The following is a 14,890-nucleotide window of genomic DNA, read 5'->3' on the forward strand; positions in this document are numbered from 1 at the left end:
TAGACAAGTTCCTCTCACTTCTGTTTCTGTTTACTGGCTGTTGTCAGTATTGTTCAGAAAGGCCTTTTGACTTAGCTGGACTCTGTTTTTGTTATGCTGAACGTTTTGATTGTGTTCATTCATTAAATATTTATAGAGTTTATTACATGCTGGGCACATGCTAATAAAAGCACTAGCTAGTGCTATTACTTGAGCCCTCAATATATGGATTTACCTAGATTATTTCGTTTAATACCCGTAACTCTGGGAGGCAGGGAGTGGGAGTTACCTAAGACCACACAGCTGTAGCTACTGGAGCTACAGCTTCCTATTTCTGGAAGCCAGCAGGCTGTCTGTGACTACAGAGCTAGACAACTGGTCTGAAATATTAGAAAGACAGAAGTGAACTAATTTTATTTTTATTTCCAGATATAATTTATTCATTTTCAAATGAATATTTAGAATCATTTATTGGGTATCAATGGGAATGTTATAGCAGACATTTTTTGAGAGAATGGAATTTATCTTAATTCCATTTAAAAAAGGCAGACTTCTAACCAACTTATGTAAAACCCCAAATCAATGCTTTATTCAGTTTTGATTGTGTCTGCTAACTGCAGCAGGTTTTGTATGGAAAGCTTAAGAAAAATCAGTTGTGGTATTTGGCACTTAAACAGCTGGTACATCTGAGCCTTTAGACCATTTTTATGTACACTAAGTGGCTGTAATTTTTTCCTTGGTAGCTTTTTTAATAACTTTTCTTTTGCTTTCAATAGGATAAAATTGATTTTTAAAATATTTTCTCATTTAAACTCATAATGCTGTTTTCAGTATTTTATACGAATGTAGAACAGAGAAAGAATTTTAAATGTTTCAAAGTTGTGTGTTTCTAACTTTAACATGAAAAACTAAAATATGGTAATTAAGGCTTTGATATTTGAAAATATTTAAATATTTGAAAACAGTACTTAAAAATCAGTTTTTCTAAAATGTTTTAATATGTAAAATAAAAATATCATTACCTCTGCAGGCTTATAGTTTATTTTATAGTACAGTAAGCATATTATGCACATTTATATTAAAAAACCTATTGAAGGATTCAGATTTGTCAAAAAGATTAAATATACCATTAGAGATCAGGTAGAGATCAATTTTTTCCTGAAATTATTTATTCAGTAGAGGTTTGTAATTTTGGCATTTCAATGTACAATACTTTTAAGACTCTTCAAAATGTAAGAATAGACAAAAGTAACGTATAATAAAAATGCTGTGCTATGCTAAGCCGCTTCAAGTCATGTCCGACTCTTTGTGACGCTATGGACTGTGGCCTGCCAGGCTCCTCTGTCCATGGCATTCTCCAGGCAAGAATACTGGAATGCTTTGTCCGTACCCTCCTCCAGGGGATCTTCTAATGTTAGAAGATGCTCCCTAGTGGAAATACTAAGATAATGGTGAGATGCTGATGTAAAACCTTGAAGCATGTGGCCTTTGTTTGCAATGTCCGAAAAGTCCACAAGGGGGCGGTATTTCACCAGAAACATGGTTAACGTGGTTGACGGAGAAATAAGAGCTAATGCATTTTGCTTTCCCTTTTTCATAGCAGAAAAGCAAGAAAGACACTGAGTTTAATGAATATTTTAGTCTCTGAAGTTCAGCTTTAATTCCTATTATTTAAAGAATTGCTTCTTTAAAGAAAGCCATTCTTTAAATGGCTTATTTAAAGAAAGGACACTTGTAAGCACTGAGAATTATGATCATAAACAAATGAATGAGTATTTGAATGGTATAGTTTTCATTAAGTTGATTGAGAAAAGGGTAGATATGAAAATGAAGAATGTTTTAAATTAATCTTCTTACAAATTTGTGTTTCTATATTAAAATACTAATGTAGCTCTTGGGTTCCATGCTAATTAAACATTAAACTTTTAAGATAACTTATATAATAGAAGTTTTGGTTTAACCTTAGACATATTTATAGGCAGACTTTGAGTGCAGAGCCTTCATTCTCTGCTTGTTATTGAAAGTTTTATTGCAGATTTTTTTTAGTAAATCACTGTGTGATTAGTCGCTTTTTAAGATTTCTTAAAGGCGACAATAACATGAACATTTTCTTATTGCTTTCTAGCACCTCACAGTGCAAGAAATTGGATCTTATTTACTTTTGTTGGAATATTTTAAAATATCGTATAAACTTTTGATCTAAAACAATGAGCTTTGCTTTTTTATAAGTGATAACTGTTTTCATTGAGCCTGTTGTGAAATATGTTGCCTCTCTCTTAACCTCTCAACTGAAGTTTTCTCTTTACTCTAGCTTGAAATCACCATTTTGTTGTCATCTGATCACTTATATGATTCAGGCTTTCCCCCTGCTAGTGGAAACCTTTCTGCAGATTCTGTCTTATGCTGAATCCCAATAAATAAAGCAGAATGAATAGAAATTAATTGAAATTATAACATTTCCTGATGAATTCATTTGGGAAAATGAGCTGTTTTGAAGATTATTAAAATTGAAGTGTATGGACGATGGTTGCAGTTCTGCATTGGTTTACACGTGTATTTGTTTCTGTACTCAGTTTTGACAATGTAATATCAAGAAAATTCTAAATCATGAGTAGATGCAGATGGTAACCAATTTTTAAACTTGCTTTGCAACGGTGGGGTATTTTCAATTAATGTAATTCAGAAATGTGAAAGTTTAATTGGGAATTTTACTTCTTAAGTGACTCATTAATATAATCTAACAGTTGCTCACATTTTTTTTAATAATAGATGAAGTGTTGGGTGCTGCTTCTCTGACGAGGTCCTATCACTTGAAGCATGTCTTTATTATTGCTATTTTTTAACTGGCTTTTGCATTCCATGCTCAGGCATGTGGGGTGGAGTAGTAGTAGTGTCTTGTTTGCATAATTTTGTTAGCAGAAAAGTGCTAGCCTGTATTTTAAAACAGTGAAGGAATTTAAATACATCCACAAATATGGAGGAGAAACTTTATTTCAAAAGTCTGCAAAAAAACTGAAACAAAAAGCCAGTATAACTTGCCAACATAGGCTTATGTGTTGGTCTTCTTCAGTGTGTTATAATATGTAACAGCATTCTACTTTATATTTTTAAGGAGTTAAAAACATGTAAATCATTAATTTAAGAATCATGAGCCAGTGCAAGGAGCAGGGTACAGGCTTGTGAATCGGCAGACACACCCACCAGCTCTTCCCCTTACAGCCAGGCCATGTCAGGCCAGTTGCTTAACCTCTCTGAGCCTCAAGTTCCTCATTTTAAAAACTGAAATAATACTTCGTGGGATGTTGGGAGATAGGAATTATATAAAATACTAGTTTTTAAAAATTCCCTTTATAGCATTTAAATATCTTTTCTGTTAGATTTTATATAAGAAAGGGATACCTTACTCAGAACATTTTACATAATGCCCATGCATGAAGTCAGTGCCTTATCAGGATTTTTGGTGCTATGGAGTGACTTCTGGGATCTTAGCTCCTCTGACCAAGGGAGGCACAAAAGACATATGATGAAATACAACACCCTTTTGGGATAAAAACAGAAAACTAGGAGTAGAAGGGAATTTACTCAGCATGGTAAAGGGCACGTGGGGAAAATTTTTAAAAATTTCAAAGTTAGCCAAAGAAAGGAAATAATAATGATTAGAGTGGAAATAAATAAAATAGAGAATAAAGTAGCATCAGTGAGAATTGGTGAAAACGAAAACTCTTTGCAGAGATCAACAAAATTTACAAGTCTTTCACTAGATTGACAGGAAAAAATAAAAGAGAAGACAGAATTAACTAAAATCAGAAATTGTGGATGTTACCACTCATTCTACAGAAATAAAAAGGATTGCAGAATACTCAAGGGAGGCACAAAAGACATATGATGAAATACAACACCCTTTTGGGATAAAAACAGAAAACTAGGAGTAGAAGGGAATTTACTCAGCATGGTAAAGGGCACGTGGGGAAAAGCCCACTGCCAACAGACTCAGTGATGACAAAATGACAAGCTTCCCCCTAAAGACAGGAATAGGACAAGGGTGCCTCCTGCTATGGGCAGAATGTACCCCGCAAAATTCATGTGTTGAGACCTTACTCCCCAGTGTGATGGTACTTGGAGGTGAAACGTTTGGGAGGTTTAGTGAGGTCATGAGGGGCAAGTCCTTATGATGGAATTGATGTCATTATAAAAAAAATCATAGAGCTAGCTGCAAATCAGAGAGAGGGTTCTCATCAGAACCTGATCATACTCTCAAACCGCATGAGGAATAAATATTGTTCAAGCCCCAGTCTGTGAGATCCTATTAGAGAAATCTCAGTTGACTTAAATCACCTGCTCTCACCACTGCTGATCGGCATTATCCTGGAAGTTCTGGCTAGCACAGTTAGACAAGAAACAGAAATAAATGGATCCATTTGGAAATAAGGAAGTGAAAATACCTCTGGTCACAAATGACGTAGTGCTGTATGTAGAAAATCCCAAAGAATTTCACAAGAAAGCTAATAGAGCTGATAAATTTGGCTGTGTTTCAGGATACAGATCAGCACAAAAATTAGCTGAGAGTTTTTATACACCTGAAATGAACAATCTGAAAGGAAATTAAGAAAACAATTGTATTTACTATAGTGGCTGGAAGAATAAAATATCCAGGAAAAATTTTGCCCATTGAGGTAAAGACTTGTACACTGAAAACTACAAAACATTGGTTAATTAAAGTAGTTCTGAAGAAATGAAAAGATATGCCATGTTCGTGGATAGGAAGACTAAATATTGTCCATGTTACCCAAAGTGATTTACAGATTCAGTGTAATCCCTTTCAAAATTCCAGTAACCTTTTTTTTTTTTTTTTTTAAGCTGAAACCTGATCCTTAGATTCATAATACTGGAGTGGGTAGCCTTTCTTTTCTCCAGGGGATCTTCCCAACCCAGGGATCGAACCCAGGTCTCCCACATTGCAGGTGGATTCTTTAGCAGTTGAGCTATCAGGAATGACCTATATGAAATTGGAAGGGATCCCAAATAGCTAAAACAATCTTGAAAAGGAACAAAGTTGGAGAACTCTTTCTTGATTTTAAAACTTACTACAGGGACTTCCTTTGGAGAAGGCAGTGGCACCCCATTCCAGTAATTTTGCCTAGAAAATCCCATGGACGGGGGAGCCTGGTGGGCTGCAGTCCATGGGGTCGCTGGAGTTGGACACGACTGAGCAACTTCACTTTCACTTTTCACTTTCATGCAATGGAGAAGGAAATGGCAACCCACTCCAGTGTTCTTGCCTGGTGAATCCCAGGGACGGGGAAGCCTGGTGGGCTGCCGTCTATGGGGTCGCACAGAGTTGGACATGACTGAAGTGACGCAGCAGCACAGGGACTTCCTTAGTGGCCCACTGTTTAAGATTCTGCCTTCCAGTGCGTGGGGAATGGGTTTGATCCCTGGTCGGGGGGCTAAGGTCCCAAATTCTGTAGGGTACAGCCAAAAATTTAAAAAAAAAAAAAACAAACTTACTACAAAGCTGCCACAGAACACTGTGGCACTGACATAAGGAGAGACATAATGGAATAGAATTGAGAGTCCAGACGTAAAATAAGTTCTCACATCTACAGCCAGTTAAGCTGTAGAAAGGTTGCCAAGTCCATTCATTGAGGGGAAGAATAGTCTACAAGAAATGATATTGGAACAGCTAGATTTCCACATGTGAAAGAATGAAGTTGGACCCTTATTTCACACCATGTGCAAAAATTAACAGGAATGGGTCAATGTACTTTTTCCCAAGCCCAAGGTTTTTTCCAATCAGAAAGGATAATTAAAGTGAAAATTATTTTAAAAGAATAGAGTTCTTTGGGAGCAATACTTTTTTGTGTGTAGTTTTTTCACTCTGCAGATTATTTATTAAGCAAAAGTGATATGATGGCTCTATGTGCTAAGCATTCGAAATATACAACCAAACTTGTCTTTAGCTTTAATGGAGTTTATCTTCTAGCAGGGTAGATAAGCATTAATAAAATTATTTCACTCTTGAATAACAACATGCTGATTGTGATATGTATATGCAAGGAAGCATATGTGGTTTGAGCTTTGTAGTAGAGGAATACAGTGTAGTTTCACGGAGGACTCCCTGAAGAGGGGGAGCTGAGTGGAGAGACAGAGGATGAGTAGGAATTAACCTGGTTAAGACCAGGAAGGGGAGAGTGTGGCCAGCTCCTGACGTGTTCTAGGGGTTTTGATTGTCTCCAGATAGTAACGGGCTTAATTTTATCATTTTATTTTTTGTTTCTGACCCTTTGGCTACAGTGCTGAGTGGCGGTTTTCTGTCTCTGTGTTTCATCTGTGTTCCAGGATGCCCATGGTGCTCGCTCTGTGCACAGAGAGAATTTAGCAAATGTGCACTCACTGATCAAAGTAATAAAATTCTGAGGCAGTGAAGAGTTTTCCGTTTTTAAATTTTTAAAGAAAATGTATCTTAATTTTTAACCTCTTATGATTAAATAATGACATTATCAAGCAGCTACTTTTAGACAAAATATGGTAAATAACACCTTGATAATGATGATCTTAGAACCTATTTATATTTTGATTTAAAATAGAATTTTTTTCCATGTAATTTAAAACCTTATTTTGAATGGAAGTGATATGAATGGCTTATGTACTTTCTGCCAAGGAATTAATACGGACTTCCTAGAAACCACTGTCATTTATAATCAAAATGCTTTTGACTTACATTGACGTTGGCATTAACAAGTTCTGCTAGATTGGTAGCATAGAAAGAAAGTGCATTTAAACTTACTGGGAGATCGTTGATGCCTGAGGCTTTATAATGCTTTCTGTGGGCCATTTAACTGCTGGCAACTTTAATTCACATGATTCATAATACTGGAAATTTAAATTCACTGTTAATTGAAAAGTGAAGTTACTTAAATTCTTTAAATACTAACCTTTGGGAAAAACATCTGAAAAATAAAAGCACATATGATTTTGGTGGCCTACTGCCAAAAGATTATCATTTACATAAATATCTCCTTCAGTAAAAGAGTTTAATGTATTGAGCTCAAAAGGTTAGAATAGAGACTTCAATCTGGAAACCAGCAGTAGACTGTTGGCTTGTGAACAGCAGTATTGTTCATCATATTGAGAACACTGTTCACATTCAAGCTTAAGCAGAGCTGGCATTAAAATTCAGTTAATTTGTTTCATGTGACTTGTCAGCTGTGTGTTTTTATCTAAATCTTTCTAGCTTCTCTTCTTAGCATTTTATGTTAAACCCCTGAAATAGACAAACTACCTTTTTAACTGTTTAAGCTCTTGATACTTTGGCCGTTTCTGCAAAGTGATTTGCAGAAATCTGGGGATTCCATGAAACCATTCTCTTAAGTTTTCCATTTCATTTTAAATATACTTAATAATTGGTTTGAAAGTCAGCTTAATTTATTGGCCTCCTGGGTGGTGCTACTGGTAAAGAACCTGCCTGCCAATGCAGGAGGCGTAAGAGACTCAGGTTCCATCTCTGGGTCAGGAAGATCCCCTGGAGAAGAAAATGGCAACCCACTCCAGTGTTCTTGCCTGAGTAAGCCGATGGACAGCAGAGCCTGGCGGGTTATAGTCCCTGAGGTAGCAAAGAGTTGGACACGACTGAAGCAGCTTCGCACACACGCTATCCTGTTTCAGAGGGCTGTTCTGGTTTGTGCACATGTGCATGACCCCATAAAAGGGACTTCCTAAAATTCATTAAGATGCAATTGCTGTCCCTGTTTCCTCACCAGCACCCTGTTCTGTTCTTGTTTGCTGATTATGGTCTCTGGATTTCCCCTTAGATGGCTTTTAATAAATGGCTGCTAGTCAAATGGTGAGCCTGAGGAATAAAATGCTGGTCCCAGAGAAATCATGTTGCTGTAACCAGTATTAGAGTCAGATCCCATTTTACTTTTTTTGAAGGGCAGGAAAATCTTTCTGTTTCTCTGAAACTAGGCTTACTATAATCTCACAGTTAATATTATTAGCTAATTGGGAATTGAGTGTTTTGAGGATATCTTCAAGTTTACAGTGATTTTAAAATAGCTTTTGAGGTGTAATCAACATACAAGAAATGGCCATATTTAAATTGTCCAGTTCCTGAAGTTTCGATATATATCTATAGCCACCAAATCACCACCACCACCAAGAGAGAAGACACGTGACTTCCAAAAGTCTCCTCCCATTCTTATGAAGTCTCTCCTGTTGCCTCTCTCCCCTCATCCCTGACTCCACAGCAAACCCTTATCCTCTTTCTGTCACTATAGATTAGTTTTTATTTTCTAGTTTTGTATAAATGAAAAAAATACAGCTGTTCTTTATTTGCTATATTCTTTCACGCAACATAATTTACTATGAGATTTATCAATGTTGTAGATATATAAATAAGTCCATTCCTTTTTATTGCTAAGTAGTATTCCATTATATGGATATACCACAAATTATTTATCTCTTCATTGTTAACAGACATTGGGTTATATCCAGGTTTTTCCATCCATCTCCTTGTCTTTTAAGTTCCTTCACATTTTCCATTCTTTTCTCTCTCTCTGATGTATTTTTACTTACTGCCTCAGATTAGCCCATGACCTTGCATGTAGTGGGTTGAAACCTATGGAATTGTCAGTAGTTTACCATTTTGACCTACAAAATTGGCAGTTTTGTATAGTTCAACATAGAAGTGTTTTTAATTTTTAAAGTAGTTTTTAATGAATGTCACTTTTTTTTCGTTTAAGACCTCTGCCTGATTTACTTATAAATTTAGCTATGTAAAAAGTTATGCATAATGAAAAATAGACTGATACTATATTAGTAGTTATTGTGTCTGGTTGGTAAAATTATGTGGTTTTTTTAACCCCTTCTGTTCTTTTGTACTTCTTTGTCTTATATGTATGCTTATATAGTAAGCACCAGAGAAGGCGATGGCACCCCACTCCAGTACTCTTGCCTGGAAAATCTCATGGGCGGAGGAGCCTGGTAGGCTGCAGTCCATGGGGTCGGGAAGAGTCAGAAACGACTGAGCGACTTCACTTTCACTTTTCACTTTCATGCACTGGAGAAGGAAATGGCAACCCACTCCAGTGTTCTTGCCTGGAGAATCCCAGGGACGGGGGAGCCTGGTGGGCTGCCGTCTATGGGGTCGCACAGAGTTGAACATGACTGAAGCGACTTAGCAGCAGCAGCATAGTAAGCATAGATTACTTTATATTTTCTAATAGAAAATAAAACCTTTTTTAAAAATGGAAAAATCTATGCATTTTTCTAGTTTGCATAATTTATTTAGAAATTATTCTTTATTTTTCTTTTCTTTTGCAAGAATCATGGCATTTTAGGGACTTCTCTGGTGGTCCAGTGGTTAAGACTTCATGTTTCTGCCACAGGAGACAGGAAGAGACCCCTGGTCAGGGAACTGAAGTCTCACATGCTATGTGGTGCAGCCAAACAATAAAAAATTTTTTTAAAAAAGAGCCATGACATTTTATAATAAAACATGATTTTTAGAGTCAGTTAGATTCTCTCATGTCACGTGACTTAGGCAGACTGTTGAGTTTGTCTGAGGCCACTGTTCATGTGTGTAAAGTGGTAACTCAGTCTTCACTGTGAGGTAATCATTAACATGTTACTGTCCTTTTTCTGTTTTCCCTGCCCAAATTCTGCCTTTGGTTATGAAAGTCACTCAGTCGTGTCTGACTCTTTGTGACCCCATGGACCGTAGCCCACCAGGCTCCTCTGTCCGTGGAATTCTCCAGGCAAGAACATTAGAGTGGGTTGCCATTCCCTTCTTTTTTGGTTAAGGCAATATAATTCTAACCTCACACTTGTCGCCTTAGTAATTTTGAAAATGTACCATTTATTTTGTTCCTTTTTCTTTAAAAAAATTAATGAGAGCAAACTGGGTAATGTGTTATTTATTTTTATAAATAACACATTTTTAAGTTCCATGCAGAATTTGCCTAATAATGATTATAATGACCATCTTCATTTGTTTTTTGTTTGAAGAATATCAAAGAATATTCCAACAACTAAAGATGTTGAGCCACTGCTTGAAATAGATGGAGATATAAGAAATTTTGAAGTGTTTTTGTCTTCAAGGACCCCAGTTCTTGTGGCTCGAGATGTGAAAACCTTTTTGCCATGCACTGTAAATCTGGACCCCAAACTGCGGGAGATTATTGCAGGTGGGTATCAGTAATAAATTTAATTTGCCCTCTCTGGAAGTGCTAAAAAATTTTCCCGTTTCTAACTTGGCTGTATAAGTTTCTCCTGCTCCAAGAAAAAAATGGGAAATATTGAACCAAGCACCACCGGGGAGAGTTAATGAAACTGAAGATGGGCGTCTCAGCATCCTTTGGGAACGCTGGGAAAATGCTGTTTGTTAAATTGACCTTATTATGTTTCCCAGCCTACACACCTGAAGCATCACTGGAATCAAATTCCTTTTACTACACAGTTACCACTTCAAGCTGTCAACCCACTGTGATTTTTCTGTCACCAGTCTTCTGTCTTTAATAGGGATCTGCATCCAGAGCAGTAAGAAAGTTGATATTCCTTTCAAAGGTTAAATCTGTGGACTAGAACTTGATGATAATAACGTGAAGGTTTTGGATAAGTTAAAGTTGCTCTTGAGGCACTGCTGTATGCTCACGAAAACACACACTCAACCTTCATTGAAACACACACTCGTTTGTGTGATACAGTACTGCTGACCCACCTTTGCATTTTCCATGAATTATGGAGAGGGAGAGACACTGTATTTTCATATGTTCTTTTTTAAAATACCTGTTATAAGTTGTCTGAGGTGTATTTTCTGACTGTGGAAGTGTTGGTGGTTGTTCAGAGGTGGACGTGTCATATGGTTTGCAAACCCACAGTCTTAGCTAACATTGTACTTACTACACAAGGATGAATTGCTAATATTTAGCAAAACTGTGTCAGAAGAATTGTTAGGATAGCACAAATACCTTGAAAAGTCAGAAAAAAAATTCAGAATTCTGGTAACCGAAGAGAATACAGACGTTGGTGACTTTTCACATGGTGAAAAAAACTTTTATGCGAAGTAGTTGAGTGCCTCTTACTAAGAATGTCTGTGGAGTATTCAGAGTTCCCTGTCTGTTCTGTAAAGCCAGTTGGAATCTTTGGCAAGAGTGATATAATCAGTCATGTTTTCTGTCCGGTAACTAAAGGAGGAAGTGGTAATTGGACTAGTTACTAATGTTCTATTTTCTTTGGTTACTAATGTTCTATTTTCTTTTGCCTTCTGGGGTATCATTTAATCTCTTAGATGTTCGTGCTGCAAGAGACCAGATTAATATCGGAGGACTTGCGTATCCCCCGCTACCTCTGCACGAGCCTCCCCCTCGACCGCCGTCCGGCTACAGTCAGCCAGCGTCTGTCTGCTCTTCGTCCACCTCCTTCAATGGGCCATTCGGGGGAGGGGTTGTGTCGCCGCAGCCTCATAGCAGCTACTACAGCGGCATGACAGGACCCCAGCACCCCTTCTACAACAGGGTAAGCAAGTGCCCGGCATCTTAAATTGAAGAATTTCTTCCAGGAAAAGGCTAGAAGTGTTCTGCTAATGGAGTCTGTTACCATTTTGAAACTGTACTTTAGCTGTAAAGACAAAAAATGTTGTTTGAATGTAATATTTTTTAAAAATCAGAAGATTTTTGAATCTTAACAGGTTCTAGATCTCAATTGAGTCTGAATAGTAGAGATGCTTTTTGCTTTGATTTATTGTCCTGATAAGAAAGTGAACTCTGTGGGGTCAGCAGTGACTGTTCTGAGCTTCAAAGCAATCTGAAATTCTCTTGGTTTCTAAACAGATGTTCCATTTGTTGTATCTTGTATAATAACTTATATTGGCATTCAAAACAATGATAATTTTTAGTTCAGTAAACCTATATTCAATGTGATACAGCTTTTAAATGTGAGATAATGGTGGGTCCTAGTGCTTGAAGGAGGACTCAGATGCTATTGGCCAGATAGCATGTAGTCTATTTCTAGAGCTTTATTTCACACTACCTTCAGTCATGTATAATTATTTTCATACTATAAATATAATTTTCTACTTCAAATGATGAGAGCACAAATTCATTATCAGCAGTATTCAGACCCTGTCGAGTTTAGTAGCTCCAAGCTATCCTCATTTTAATGGTCTTGAACACTAATATTTTCTGTAGGAAAACAGAACAACGGCCCTACTATTATATTGGGTTGGTCAAAAAGTTTGTTCAAGCTTTGCCATAAGATGGTATGGAAAGGCCTGAATGAACTTTTTGACCAACCCAATATTTTCTGCAACTGAACTCTAAAATCCATTGTTTCTTTATTTTTGTTGTCTCCCTCTTTAGTCTGAAGTGAGAAAACATAGGGGCTAGCATTCACAGATGGAGAAGGAAATGGCAATCCACTCCAGTATTCTTGCCTGGAGAATCCCAGGGACGGGGGAGCCTGGTGGGCTGCCGTCTATGGGGTCGCACAGAGTTGGACACAACTGGAGCGACTTAGCAGCAGCAGCAGCAGCAGCATTCACAGAAGCCAATGCATGCCTAAATAAACTTTCAGTAAGCTAGAAAGAGAAATTTGAATAAACGTGGCAAAGAAGAAATTCTAGAGTTTAAATTTTTCAGTTTTTGAGAAATGGTAGCCATGTAAGTAATTAGGTATACCATCTTTAGAGGTCTTATGAATGTTATTCCATCCTTTTACTCAAATAAGGAGGAAAAGGTGGAATGATAGCATTTGATAACATACTTCATCTCTGTAAACTTTAACTGAGTGCTAGGAAGTGTGAAATTCAGGTTTTTATTTAGCAGTCCTGAAATCTGCTGTAATTTTACATAAATGTCTCAACCAATAATCAGATGACATTTGATGTTTTGAGACCAAGAAGTTTTTTTTGTAATTATCATACCATCTAGGTGGAGACTTTGTGTTCACTAATTTCATGTGAACAACAATGATGTACGATGCTTTAGTAGTGTTTTATTATTTTTAAAACATTAAAAAATTCTTATGCTTTTAGATTTAGTTATTTTTTGTCTGAAAGTTAAAAGCTGAACAATTTTCTTAAAATGGCAGGAATGAAAAAGGTAAGGGAAGGTGTTACATCAGTGTAATGAAGTTTAATATGTTTTAATCTTTATTTTTAGCCCATATAATCTGATAGCTCCGGTTTATATGAAGCTGGCTATAGATAAATCCTATAGTTATAGATTTCCTCTAAACAGTGGATTTCCCTTTTAAATAATATCCTTGCTTATTTAGCAGATAGCATAAACTCCAGGGTATAAAGTAAAATCTAGCAACTTGGAGTAATAATATTCCTGAAATCCATGCTAGGAGGTTCTTAAATAATTCAGACTGTTTTTTTGGTCTTAGTTAAGGCTAATCTTTTTTTGGTAAAGAATAATACTCAATTGAGATTCTATTCTGCTTTTTTTTGGGTGAGATTGTGAGTTAATATTTGTATTTGTAAATCACTTAGAACCTGACACATGGTAAACCGCCCATAAAAGTGTTAAATGTAAAGAGAAACTCTGGTGTCAACTTGTAAAGTACAAAACTTTAGTTGCTTTATAAAAAGATTGTATTAAATCAACAATATAAAAATTTAAATAATATGACTTAAGTTTGGGTTTGATATCTTATAGAATATGAGTGAGGCATTTTTTTCTTCTGTTTTGTCACTTGCATTTAAAAATTTGGAGTTGTATTTTGTTGGTTAGTTTCATTTGATAAAGCTCATTATACTTTGATTTTGGTAATTGTTTTGTCACGTGTTTTCTCCATAGCCATTCTTTGCCCCCTACCTTTACACGCCAAGGTACTGCCCTGGCGGCTCCCACCATCTCATCTCACGTCCATCAGTAAAAACGAATTTGCCCAGAGATCAGAGCAATGGCCTAGTAAGTATAAAAAAGGGTAATTAAGTATTACAGTCAGCAATAGAAGTTTGCTTATTTCCTTTCTGTAGTAAAAGCACAACTTATTTTATAAATAGTTTCAAGAAACATAACCTATTACTAACACAAAATGTATTTTGTTTTCATTTTGGTCAGGATCTATGGAAGGAAAATGACTAGCAGCCTCAGGGAATGAATGACGAGTTGTTTACAACCAGAGTTTCTGGCCTAAAATGTATTGTTTGTTATCAAACTTTTACAACTAAACTTTTACATCTGCTTATATCTGATTTCTTTTTAAAGCACATTCATATATGGTATCTTTATCTATCTAAATATATGCTAGCCCTATGTATAAAAAGTAGCGCATATATTGGAGGAACACTTTTATTGAATAGCAGGAATTAAATAGGGCAAGGAAATTATCCAGATGTACTATTAACTCAAATCCAAAGCGAAATACATTTGGGCCTAAAATTCTACGTGTTACTGATGATAAACTTAGTTTACCAATTTAAAGAAAGACATTTCCCTGCTAATTTTTTTTTAATTAGGAGGTAAAAGCTTTAGAACTTAAACTGTTATTTAAATTTAAAAATAATATCATTGAAAAGAGTCTGATCACATTCAGGTGTCACTGTCACATATTATTTTAGCATCCTGTTCATTCATCATCCTTGTTTGGCTCAGCCCGTCACCTTTCACCCACACTCTTGTTTTGTGTTGCTAGGAAGTTATCAAGGAGGATGCTGCTGAGGGCCTTTCTTCACCCACAGACTCCTCGAGGGTAATGGAGTAGTCTTGTGGTGTGGACCGCGAGCCTCTCCCGCTTTTGCAGCAGTAACGACTCTTAATCGTGATGACAGCAGTTCACTAACTCTGCATTTCTGGTGTGATGGGCTGCTAGTGTAGAGTAGCTGAGTACTAATAATTATAGCTCACGGATTAATTAAAAAGCTAATGTTTAACTTTACCCTTCATTTCCTCCTGCTTTTCCCCTT

The 14,890-nt window shown here is 36.5% G+C and overlaps 1 protein-coding gene across 14 annotated transcripts in view; it reads left to right on the forward strand.

The window, feature by feature from the left end:
* The window catches only part of KIDINS220 (kinase D interacting substrate 220), a 96,226-nt gene that overhangs the window by 54,844 nt on the left and 26,492 nt on the right, over window positions 1–14,890 (forward strand). For 8 of the 14 annotated variants that reach the window (XM_059891831.1, XM_059891830.1, XM_024999548.2 and 5 more), the window contains 4 exons: window positions 9,985–10,163; window positions 11,267–11,493; window positions 13,779–13,892; window positions 14,620–14,676. In XM_059891831.1, coding sequence (XP_059747814.1) covers window positions 9,985–10,163; window positions 11,267–11,493; window positions 13,779–13,892; window positions 14,620–14,676 — 577 coding nt within the window. The remainder of the gene's footprint in view (window positions 1–9,984; window positions 10,164–11,266; window positions 11,494–13,778; window positions 13,893–14,619; window positions 14,677–14,890) is intronic. The other 6 variants (XM_059891832.1, XM_010810307.4, XM_005213104.5 and 3 more) reach the window with 2 other exon arrangements.

The sequence above is a fragment of the Bos taurus genome, chromosome 11 (genome assembly GCF_002263795.3).
Source record: "Bos taurus isolate L1 Dominette 01449 registration number 42190680 breed Hereford chromosome 11, ARS-UCD2.0, whole genome shotgun sequence".
Taxonomy (NCBI): domain Eukaryota; kingdom Metazoa; phylum Chordata; class Mammalia; order Artiodactyla; family Bovidae; genus Bos; species Bos taurus.